The sequence below is a fragment of the Acanthopagrus latus genome, chromosome 21 (assembly GCF_904848185.1).
Source record: "Acanthopagrus latus isolate v.2019 chromosome 21, fAcaLat1.1, whole genome shotgun sequence".
In the NCBI taxonomy this organism is placed as follows: domain Eukaryota; kingdom Metazoa; phylum Chordata; class Actinopteri; order Spariformes; family Sparidae; genus Acanthopagrus; species Acanthopagrus latus.
Window position 1 is genome coordinate 23,413,056 of NC_051059.1, and position 12,780 is coordinate 23,425,835.

Genomic DNA, 12,780 nt, shown 5'->3' on the forward strand with positions numbered 1-12,780 from the left:
AAAGAAAGTTGTTGAGAAGCAGTTTTCTCTCGAGGTTGATTCTCTGTGCAGCCGTCTTGACAGCCCATCTCATCTGATTGGCACATCCAGGTGCAGCATCGGGCAGCACCGACCTCCTTCCTGCCCCCAGCCCTTCCACAAACTGGACGGCGTCTCTGCTAACTGACAGTGGCCGAGACAGCGACCTCATCTACAGATTCGACGGGCGTCAGGCTGCTAACGTTCCCGACCACGTCGTGCCCCAGAACCTGACAGATCAGTTCACCATAGCAACGTGGATGAAACACGGGCCCAGTCCAGGACTCAGAGCTGAGAAGGAAACCTTACTGTGTAACTCTGACAAGACCGGTGAGGAGACTATTTCACACATTCCGACTGTTCAGAAGCAAATTTTCTCTGACTAACATGTTAAAGAGTGAAAATTAAACCAAGGAGGGCAAAAGAGTTTGTCTTTAACCCTTAAGTTCCTTACGAATTAGCAACATGTCTGCTCGTGCTCTAGGATACTCAAGACTACTTTATTCTTAGAGCTCTTTGACTCGAAACTTTAATTTCCAAGTGCCCTCAGTGTTAGAGACATATTAGCAACATGGCATGATCAAAAACATCCTTTCAAAATAGCGGGATAATTAAGCCAAAACTGAGGCCCACAATGGCACAAATGCCCTTTGAAAAAAAACTTTAAACTTTTTTTTCCCCCACTGCACGTCTGTACTGAGCTGCCTGAACTGTGTAATTAAGCAAGCCATCTGCACATTGCACGCTCTCACAATGGTCTCACAGATGGCTTATTAGCTTAGAAAATGTGTAGTCTGATCTTGTAATGCAAAACTGCAGAGTAGTTTGTGTCGACCATCAGAATCTTATAAGCCCTTCTTTCATTGCAACTGTTTGCTTTAGGATGTGAATGGTCGCAGAAGGCTTAGTGTGATGGTCGGATCTGTGTGTGTACCATCAGTCCTTTGGCTGAAATAAGAGCAAAAACAGAAAAATAAGCATGGTAATTATGGCAATATTATGTCAGTAGCAAAACATGTTAAGTGTGATTACCCCAATATTTCCAATCACGTGGTCAAAACGAGTGCCTACGTTTATCCCACTAATTCAGACGTTTGCTGTAATTCGGTGGTAATGGTAAAATGTGTCACGACACACCATTTTATATTAAATTATGTGGCGCTACAGAGATGCCCTGGACTACAAATCTGATTCTAGAGATGTAAGGGAACATTGTTCTGTACAGACCAGAGCTAAAATCACATCATTACTGTTCTATATTTATTTTGTAGGAATAAAACAAAATAATCTACTAAATTTCTGACTCAAATATGACTTAAAAACATTTGTTATTTAAACAGAAATTGTATTTGTCATTGATTGGTGAACCCTGTTCTGGTATTAGAGTATTTGACACAATAAAATAATATGGACAGATAGCAAATACTAGACATTTAAATTGGTTGTGTTGGGATTGAGACCTTTATTACAGTAAATCAAAAATACTGCTTTGTTATGTTTTGATGCACTTATACAAGATTAGAATGACTTGTTCTCTGTATCTGTTGCCACCACTGATCATAAAAACAGCACAAACAATGTCTTTGATGGACGAACACTCCTTCATCTGTGTGATGTTTGGGTGTATTTAGAGGTGAATCTGTTGCACTCACCACACCTCAGAGCCCCTCAAGCTTATCTGCTGCATTGTAAAAGCAGAGCAAGTGGGACTTGCCTTTCGTTGCCATCTCCAACAGTCAGCAGTCGATAATGAAAAACCAGACACACCAGCAGCGTGCACTCTGTGACCACACTCACTGGACCCTTTCTGTCATGCTGACAGCTGTGTTTTGATGTGGAGAACCCATTTGCAGTGACTGAAACGGCTTTCTCACAGCTGTACTGTTTGACATTTTCCGGACGGTCTCGGAGATCAAACTGCCTCCATATGAAAACTTAAAAGGGAGCTTTGCCGATTTTCAGCCAGTTTTGTATGACTACAATTTAAGTAAAGCTTTCTTCATTTTGCCGACACTCGGAGCCTCTTTGATGGGTGAAAATAAGCCAATGACGTAAAACGTGTCATCTGTTGTGCCAACTACAGTACAGATTGTTCCACAGATTGTACTCGGACCGGAGTTTACCCGTTTCAAACATATTTCAGCCTTCTGTTTATCTCTGATAGAATATGGTTGGTTACTTGCTAGCCGCCTTACTGTGTCCTTTTTAAAAACCTACCCTGAGAGAAAACCAAACAGTGCCCAACTTGCAGTGCGTCACCACCTCAGCTTGAGTGTTTATTGGTGCATTCTGGTTGTTGTAGTATGGTCAAGAAGTATGTGCACCAGTCATTGTCCTCACAGAACTAGAGGCCAGAATCTTGTTGACTGATACACTGTCTGATGTAGAATTATGTTTAATTGTGCGCATGTATATTCTGTCTCTGTGTGATAATGCATGCTTCTCGTTGCAGAAATGAACCGCCACCATTACTCTCTGTACGTCCACAACTGCCGCCTGGTGTTTCTGCTCCGAAGAGATTTCACTCAGGTCGACACGTTCAGACCCGCTGAGTTCCACTGGAAACTGGAGCAGGTGAGGAGCGTGTGTGTGTGTGTGTGTGTGTGTGTGTGTGTGTGTGTGTGTGTGTGTGTGTGTGTGTGTGTGTGTGTGTGTGTGTGTGTGTGTGTGTGTGTGTGTGTGAGAGAGAGAGAGAGCTTGTCTATGTCCTATTTGAGTGCGAGCATAGATTGAGGGTGATTTTCTCCAGCAGGTGAGGGGCTATCATTATTTGCGTAGTGAAGGGAGAAGCTCTCCATTCTAATTACCACGGGCCCTCCATCACTTTCTTCTACTTGCTGCAGGAGATAAGAGGGAAGAAGACACAGTTATCCAACACACACACACACACACACATACACAAACCTCACACCCACAAGCACAAGCATAGATCCAATTTGGAAAGTCTGTTTGGTTATGGATAATAGCTCACCTAGCAGCAGATCTCTATTATCTGTCATGGTTCTGGAGACTTGTTGAACTAATTTGCAGTCAAACTCCAGTCCTACAGAAAGCCTTTGAAATGAAAACGTTGCACCACATGAATTCTTTCATCTAGAAAGATAATAACAATTATATAAAATGTTTTTTCTCGCTGAATGTTGCATGGTGCTTTTTCCTATCTGAATTACCCTGCAGATGTACACAATGGTGCAATAATTTACCTCTAAATTACATTGTGCATTTACATATTTTGTCTAGATAGAAAGACAGAAAAATGAGGTCTTAGACAACTGACATCTTACTCTTGCACAAACATTAAAATTCAGGATCAAGACCAGTAACCTGAGTTAGAGGGATTAAAGGTCTTGCTCAAGGACACCTCAGTAAGTTGGACGCTTGAGTGAGAATCATCCGTCTGAGTGTCTAGTCAGTCCAGCTCAGCAGGCAGCCAGCCAGCAGAGGAAATCCTACTTTAAAGATAAAATAAAGTCCCTGGAGTCAGTGATTTTCATGATAAGCCAATGAACTCTCTTACACGGGAATCCCCCCTTTCCACAGACTCTCCCCAGCTCACTAATAATGGATGTTAGATGTAAATCTAATCTAATTGTTCACCCTTGGGATACAGCATATATCCACATCATACTGAAAATGCTTCGTAATTACAACAAGCTCTCAGGAGTTTTTGCTCACTAAGCAGATTATTGGAGATTTGTGTTTGAATCTTTCCATGTGAGTGCACTCTCGGGCATGTGACCATGCATCAGCATGCACGTCTACTCATTCTGTAATTTTATTTACAGGTTTGCCTGAAAAATTAGATACAAGGATTTTGCTTCTTGTGTCATGCAGTCTATCCTCACCTGTCTTTTTGGCACCATCTCTGCTGGTGTTTGTGTGACTCTTTCAACCAGCTGGTCATTTGTTCTGGGTCAAAGGTAGATTGAAAAGTTTTTCTCAGTCCAGGGTTTGTTTTCTCTAGAGGCCCACGGAGGCCAATGTGACAAGAAGAAGGGCAGCCAAGAGGTCGCCTGTGTTTTCTTAGCAAACAACCTCAAGACTCACTTCTATTTCAGTCTCACTTCTTCTCATTCTCTTTCAGTCTCTTTCCCTTTTTTTTCTCTCTCCCTGGCTCTCTTTATAATTCTCTCCCACACACATAAACAGAACATGGATGCTGGAGATCACATTTGCTTCTCAGATGGATCTTGAGAAGGAGCACGGACAATGCCTGCTGTGCAGTCAAAGAGAATAGGTGATGAGTTGCTCACCAGTACAAATCACTTGTGCAGAGTTTCTACATTAAATATAAATGGGAACTGATTTGAAATACAGGAGGTTAATGTGAGAAACCACATGATAGGAGCATGAATCAACATAGTGACGGGAAGAAATACCCTAATAAACAGCTTCATAATTGATCTGTGATGTACGGTACAATTCAGTGCACCTGCATTGGCTTAACCTGCTACATATAGGTACCGTATGTCAGCTCAAGTCTCAGGGTTAGACAGTTGTTTTGGCATATGTCCATCATGCACTTACATGGCAGTAGAACGATCAGTAGTGAAACTGGCTTTGTGTGAATTCCTGTAATTAGAAAACATGGCTTGCAGCTTGATTAAATTATTGACTTTGGCTTCTGCCAAATACAAAAACTACTGTACGTTTGTGTCATTGTTTAATGTGCCCTAAAGCAGCACACAGTATATCACGTCAAAGAGAAGTGAGCACAGTGTTTTAGCGAGCAGCAGCAGCAGCAGCAGCCTTCTACAAATACAAGGGATTGTTTTTGGGTTATGGGTCTGTTTATTTGGATGTCAGAAGCTTTACTGGACTCCACAGCTCAAGTGAAAATGCAGCCATTGTTTATCTTGAGTGATGATTGTAAGAATCTACAATGTAGTTTTTGTTTCTCATGCACAATTCATAAGATAATGATTAAATTCAACACTTTTAATAAGTTAATCTCTGAAAATGGCAAAACTCTTTAGGTAGTCCTAAATCCTGGGCTTGTGACTTTGATATCAACTCATTCATTTTAAGTTTGTGCGGAGATTTTAAGATACACAACACAGGTCTGTAGTGTCTTGAGGATATTCTAAACATCACCTTTCCCTAAACAGTCCTACCATATTATTTTTCGATGACAACTCCAGACTCAGCGATAACACCAGGTTGCCCCTCAGGAAGATTATTTTCTGCAGGTTTAACTGCCACTAACAAGACGATAAAACACTCATGCTTCTCCCCTGTGCCACCCTCAATCAAAGAATCTGTGAATCATTTTAGGGATATCGCTCTCGTAGAAAGCTGTAATTCATAAAGCACTGTCGAGGCTTTGGACGTCCTCAGTTGTTCTCTTTCGTACCTACTTTTTATTTTACAGATATAATTGACCACTTTGTTAGATTGCACAAAAACCTACACCGTTTGTTTTTGTTTGTTTTTGTTTGTTTTTACATTCATCATCCTTTTGGCAAAAGCTCTGGTTGTATTATATAGTTTGTGTTACAGGTTGTATACGTACAGGAATCCTAGTTTATGATCCCTATAGTGATTTTCATTTAACAAATAATTCAGTACGAAGTTGTAAAGGGACGTCTTGTTTCTCATTTTGTATCTTGGCTCTAGAGTGAACACCATCGTCCGAAAACCCACATTCTCCACAGATGAATACAGTCTTAAATCCAATGCGATAAAACTTGAAATGGATTTGGTAATCCGCTTCGCTCTCTCAGAGTTCGATCGTCATCTGGCTGGCACCTGCAACAGGTCGCTGCTTCTCTCCCAACTCAGGTGGTTTCTCAAATTAGTTGTGTTGCCGAAGAATTTAAGTTGAGTTCCGCTCCCTTTACAAACTGTGTAGGTCTTCATGGAACTCAAAATGCTGCCATACAGTTTCAAAGAAGTCGGTGCCGGTCTTGCAGGGTTGGTGCTAGCTATTGCAGCCATTTTGTTGCCACTCAAACATAAAAAGTTCACACATGTGTGTTTGGTGCACTTGCGTGTGCAGCAGAGAATCAGAAGGTGCTTTCTGTAGCGCTCTGCAGCAGGCGAACTGAATGTTGCAGCGGGCGAACTAGTTTCATATTTGAAATTCCAATTATTAACTTATCTGCATCGAGACAAAATCATTCTGGAGAGAATCGCGATGCATGGAAGAATCAAACATTTTTCCCACCCCTAATAGGAGCTACTACAGTGTCTCAAGGTGACTAATGAGAACACCAGTAGTAGAGACTGTTTTAAAAAGTGAACATGGTGGACTGAGGGAGGAAGGAGAAGAGGTGTCACAGCTGCTTCGCACTGTCCTTGTTCCTCCAGCACTTAGAAAGGACACTCAATGGCTTCCGCGGCAACTCCATTTAGCTCTATTGATTTTGCAATTCTCACCCCAAGAGAGGAGGGGGCCGGAGAGGGATGAAAGGAAGCTGGCAGAGAGAGAGTGAGAGAGGAAGAGGCTTCCATTTTCAGTGCCGATCGAACACACTGAAGGAATGTCACAACTGACAAAAAAACGTTACACATCTGCGAGCACTGACTTATTTGTGAGCGTATGTGGGAGCACAACCAAGCACACACACACACACACACATAGGATGGTTGTTTTCCTTGCTCTTCTGTAGCTGTGGTAATGGTCCAGTGGATGGATCACTCCTCTCTACTCACATTTATCACTCTCCATGAGTCTAGAGGGCCTATCAGTTGAATCCAGGTGTTCAAAAGGTTTTCACTCACAGTCAAACGGCGCTGTAGAAATCAAGATTCACTCCTCCAACATCCTGTAAGCTCAAGATGAATCGTGTGCGCGTGCAAATGAGCTTGGACTAAACAGAGGAAGAGGGTGAAAAAGATGAAGGAGTATTCATTTTCAACTACCTGGGCCATTTTATAATAAAGCTACATACCAGGTTTGCCCAGTTTGGCAAGATGAAGAACCGTTGTATATGGCATTGATTTAAATCCTTATAAAAGAGGTGTTATTTGCTCACAGCAGGCTCCTCAGAGCAGGAAAAAAAATCCATGCTAACAGAGGGGTGAGAGTTTAGACAAACACGCTGTAATTTTCTCAGCTGAGCTCAGATTTTGAAAAAGACAAGTCGAGGGGCCAAAGACTTATTTGTTTTGGCAGCTGTTCCACATCAATCCAAGATAACTGAACAATTCACAAATCACAGTGAATCAACGTTAAACTTTCCAATCTCGCCAATTACATGCCGCTCCAGACAGCTGCCGACCCCATGCTGTTCATCATTTATATCTGAGTTCGATTATCGGCGTCGAATGTTGGAGAAGCACAAAATCACCCTCCTATACAGCACCTGCAATTATCTGCCTTATCTGCCTGCTATAATCACGCTTGTTGTGCCCCTGTCCTGCGTTGATTAGAAGCCTTCTTTTGTTCTGGAGGAGATTAATTGGGTGGTGGTGGTGGTGGTGGTGTATGGTATTGTGGATGACGCTGTGCTGCATCTCTGCATGTTTGCAGCAGTTACCAGGAGAGATTGCCTATTCAGAGAGAGATTTAAGTTCATCTCAAACGCGAGAGACTGACTGCAAAGTGCTTCCGTTCAGTTATTGGTATGCGTAGAATGCACTTAACGGTATAGAAGTGCAGTTTCATAAGGTTGAGGCAGGAGTGACAGTGAAAGAGAGAGGTGTTTGTTTATCACACAGGGGAGAAGTGATCTCGTAATAGTTCAAAAAAATGTCTCCTTCAAGTGACGTGCCTTTTGTTGCACCAGAGACTCACATAAATCCATACTTTCTTTCAGTCAGCAGCACGACTTCTTCTGGCCTTGCTGTGTTTACTCCTTTTCCTGTACTAATATTGTTTGCTGTGAGTCACTCTGATTTTGCAAGTCATGCTATTGCAAGGACTCTGCATTCAGCATACTTTAGTATTAAGGAGCTCAGGCTGGCAATGATGAAACGCACATTTTTTTTTTTTGCTTTTTTCATAAGTGCAAAAAGGGAAAAAAGAAAAGAAAAGGCAGAGAGCAACAGAGAGGATATTGAGCATGGCCTCTAGCATGTACATTTTCATTGTGCGTGTGTGTTTATTTTTATTTCTGGCTTCTATTTTGCAAATGAACTCATTTGAGAGCTCAGCTGTAGGCACTTCCTGTGTTATTCCCACCGTATGCAGAGCTGCTGCCTCTCGCTGATTGTGTATGTCTTTGCAGTGAGTGCATGTAAGAGGCGGCATACTTAATTCCACTATCTGCTGCTTATGGACCACTCAGAAGACATGCTGAGTGTACTCAAAGCAGCACTACATACAAGCATCCAGTCAGCACACTAATGTATTGACAGCTTGTTTTTTTCTATCTCTCCGTTTTCCATTTTCTCTCCCTCTCGTCCTTCTGTGTCATCACTTATCTTTGCTCTTCCTTCTCGAACTCCTTTAGGCGAAAAAAGGGCCTTTTTCAGGCTGACCCTAAATGTACAATTTAAATAATTTACTGATATGAAATCGCTGCATTAGAGCAGGTGAGACTACAGAGTAGACACATGGATTGAAAAAGCTTTTTTTTAATATAAATCCATCAATTTCAAAGCTGACTTTTGACCTAAGTGACAGAAACGTTTTGCATTCTTTGATTTAATCTTGTGCCTCACATCTTTCTTTGTTTAGCTTTTTTCGTGTGTGTCACTGACATGAATCACATGCTTCAGATAGCTTTACTTTACCCACATCACTTTGGTAAAAATTCTCAAAGCAGACCTTGATGCAATCTCACAGTCTTATCTACATATTTCCATAAAACTTGGACAAAACTTTTTTCATTGAGACAATATTTCTCTTTAGTTGTGAGTGTTACTTTGTCTGGTTTAGTGTGTTTTATGCACAGACTCTTGAGCAAATCTCTTCCCTTCCGTCTTTTACAGCTCTTTCTTTCTTTCAGCATCCTTGTCATTCCCTCCCACCACACTGACACATAATAGGCTGGCATCAATAATGCAGTGCCACAACAGAGGCAAGGAGAGAGGAGAGGAAAGGCGAGGAGTGTGAGTAGGAACAAAGGAGATGAAAAGGGAAAGAGAAGAGGGGTGCAGGTTAGGAAGGAGTGATGAGGTGGAAGCATGGATAGCAGGAAAGGGGAAAAAAAAAACAGAGGAAAGTAGATGAGACAAAGGGATGTGGAAGAGGACAGATGAGACCAACAGAGAAGGAGGAGAGGAGGATAGCGGTGCCGGAGGGCAAAGCTATCTCGTGGATGCTGCTTTCACAGAGTAAGCAATCACTATGTTTTGAGGTGGACAACAGCAAGAGGATATTGGCAGCATGAAAAGAAATATCATCCAGCAATCATGATCAATCATCACACTGCTCACGTTTGCAAAAATCCTAATTATTTCAGCGCGTGGTTCTAATGCCAAAGCAAAAGATCAGTGGTCTAGATGTGGATCCCTGCTGGGCACACTGTTATATTTGGTTAGTATCCATATAAAGTCCATATAAGGTCTCCTCCCATTCCAGACCTCTCCAGTGCATCAAAATAAACTTGACCTCATTAGAGGGCTTCTCAGCAGCCAGCAGAGCGTCCTCATTATTCTGTTTATGTCAGCAGATTTAAAATGCCCCACTGCTATCTGTGAAGGGTTTGTGTTCGTTTTTTTTTCTCTCCCTAGCAGGATACACAGTAAGCCAATCCGGAGAATAACCTGAACCTTATTACCTTTATTTGGCACAAAAAAAAAGAAAAAAAGAAGATTTGTGACTGCGCTGTCATTGTTAGTAGTTGGTGTAAGGCAGAGCAGACCGCCTCTAATTGTTTAGCCTGATATCTTTTGGGTGACAGGCTGAATTCAGCTCCCCGCAGCTCGACTGTATAGTATTTTCAAGGTCCAATTGGCTCTTAAGATCTCCCTTCCTCGGTGCTCGTGTATAAGATGTAATAGCCTCTTGTAAATACACCGTGGCAGATTTCCACAAGATAGACGGGCTTATCTCCAGTGTTTTATTCTCAACAATAAAACTCTGCTATTGCATGGTAATATACTCGACAAAGGGAATGTGGCTCGGTGAGTTATCTGCAAGCTGAATCTTTATAAGGATTTGAGATGGTTGCAGTCAGAGGAATTATCAGAAAGTGTCTGGTTACCGATCGTACAGTCCCTGACCCTGTTCAGCACGCTTCTTAAAAACAGGAAGGTCATCAAGCTTAGAGAATACCTGGAAGGGTACTTTGTGTTTTCTTTGATTTTGTTTAAATCCAGGTTCAGGTTCTTGTTCTGATACTTGCCTTTACCCCATTAGTTATTATATCCTACATCATTAAATCTCATTGTGTTAGTGTTTTGTTAAAGTACCAAAAGTCAACCCAACAATACTGTCACAGTATCTATATCAAGGTATTTGGTGAAACTGTATTGTGATGTTTAATCTTGTCCTATGTGTCAATATTACAGCAGGTTTAGAAACACAAAGTTGCCTCAGCAGGAGGAAAGCAATTTAGCAGAGTCTAAAGAGAGAGAGAGTGTTGGAGTGTAAACACTTTGGCGAATGGCCTCTTTCCCATTAAGGAAGTCAGACAGAAGTACAGTCCTCCTTATCTGCTGTTTAAACTGAGATAAGAAATAAAGGAAGAAAATTGTGTTTATAGTTCTCCTCGTACTTTTGGAGCACTAGGATGACTGAAACACTGATTCTTCCTCTTCAGACTTGTCGTATCGGGACATAAACAGGTTAAAATGTGTTAATGATGGCTCAGTTAGTGTTCAGCCTCTGTTACACCAGGGTGGCTGTTTTTAACGTGATCAATTCCACAAGCTTCTCCTGATATGACATGATGAAAAAGCTGTGACAAAAGGAGTGTTTAGGTTAATGGTGTGTGGAGCGACAGTTTACCCTGAACAGTGTCACTAACCAATGTGTACTCAGAGGAATAGGACTTTTTTGATAGGACGTTTTGTCATGTCAAATTAGGAAAAAACGTGTTAAAGTACTATGATGAATGTGCTGTTTCGATCCCGAGTCCTGATCTTAGATATTTTATTTCAATTTTCTTATGTGTTTCCAAGCATCTTTTGCAGCTTGTTGAGTCAGGGTTTTTTTTTTCCCCTGTCTTCGTCCGAGTCCAGTGATCCTGCCCGTCAAGGTGTTTTGTAAGTTTGTAGATGAAATGAGGCATTTTATGTCAGTAATCCTTCTGCCATTGTCTGAAAAGCAGCTGCTCTTTCTTTCAAGAGTCGTTTGGAGCTGAACTTCTGCTCCACTCGGCCGCAAATCTTCACTGAGCGATGAAATGCATAAAAGATAAAGTTTTTCATCGGAGGAAATGTTGTTGCTATTTTCCACTCTTCTCCTCTGGCAGGCCATGTTTACCGATCCCTGGACATGAAAGATGAACACTGCCTTTTCTTAGAGTTTCTCATGAATTACTGTCTCCCTCAGTTATAAGCATAAATGTCCACATTGGTTGTGGGAAATCAAAAAATGATCATCTTCTCACTGAGTGCATCATCTCTTCCCTATTATAAAGTACTTTTCAAAACATTCTGCTTATAGTGTTAGAAAACGGCCATTTCATTTAAACTGAAGTCCAAGAAACATGCATTTTAAAGTGCATCTACTTCAGCAGAGATATGGTGTCAGTGTCTCTCAGCCTCTGCCTCTGTTTCTCTCTCTCTCTCTCTGTTATGGGACTCTTCTGTTCATCCTAAGCAGGCCTGCAACCTGCTCGGGGACCGGCTCATTACAGCTTTTCAGCATTCATTGTCTTGTTACACTGTTGCAGAGGAGAAATACTTTCAAGCTTCCACTGACTAATGTGCCTTCAGACAGCCATTGTGTGTACAAACACAGCTCAGCAGCAGAAAGAGTGCTGCTGACGGTTATCTGCTAATGATGTGTGCGCATGCATACTGGCATGTGTGAGCATTTGTGAATGTGGGGGGACGATTTCTCAAGTTAAGAACGTCAGCAGCCGAACGAACCGAGCGCTGGGTTGAACTCGGGGCTGTAGCTTTTCTTACAGTCGTCACATGCCTCGTGCATTTAATAAAAATAAACACATTTCTATTCATCCTTAGTGCGTGTCTACTTCCCTTTGTCCTTATCAAGGCAAAGTTCACCCAAAAAATGTAAATTCAGTCATTATCTACTCACCTCAATGCAGATGGAAGGTCGGGGGAATTTTCGCAGTCTGCAAAACATTTCTGGAGCTTCACAGTAAAACAACATTGCAGCATTCTCCTAAACAACTAAAGTAGATGAGGACCAGTTTTAAAACAAGAACATATAATAGCTCCATACAGCTCAAGTGGCTTAATCTCCAACAGCCCCGAGGTCTCAAAGTGTCTTGAAAAGATGTTATTTACACCCTTCACTGCAGCTGCTATGTTATACTGTAGGCGCCCTGTCTGAAGTGGGTGCACGAGCTCGACTGTGCATCGAGGGTGTAAATATTGTCGCCTACAAATCAATTTGGGATTTCGTGAGGCTTTGAATTGTACCAGACGAGCTGCGTGGAGCCATTTTATGTACAAATCGGCCATTATGCAACGTTGTTTTGTTGCGAAGCTCCAGAAACGTCTTGTGGACAATGAAACTTCACCCGACTTTCCAGAGATTACTTATCCTTTTAATATTCGTGTCTTGCAGCCTGATTATGCGTAAAGGGGAAAGCTCCTTGTAAGGATTCTCAAACACACAGTCATTGTACACGTGTTTATCTGACATTATTTGTTCGTGCCCTCTTCACTCGAGCATCAGTTATCAGACTAAAAGACACAAGCAGAGAAGAAGAATGAGAGAGAGCATGAGATTAG

At 41.8% G+C, this 12,780-nt stretch overlaps 1 protein-coding gene across 1 annotated transcript in view; it reads left to right on the top strand.

Annotated features, from left to right (window-relative positions):
- clstn2 (calsyntenin 2) overlaps window positions 1–12,780 on the top strand; it is a 149,545-nt gene that overhangs the window by 112,978 nt on the left and 23,787 nt on the right. Inside the window, exons 8-9 of the mRNA XM_037083713.1 lie at window positions 91–348; window positions 2,471–2,592. Coding sequence (XP_036939608.1) covers window positions 91–348; window positions 2,471–2,592 — 380 coding nt within the window. The remainder of the gene's footprint in view (window positions 1–90; window positions 349–2,470; window positions 2,593–12,780) is intronic.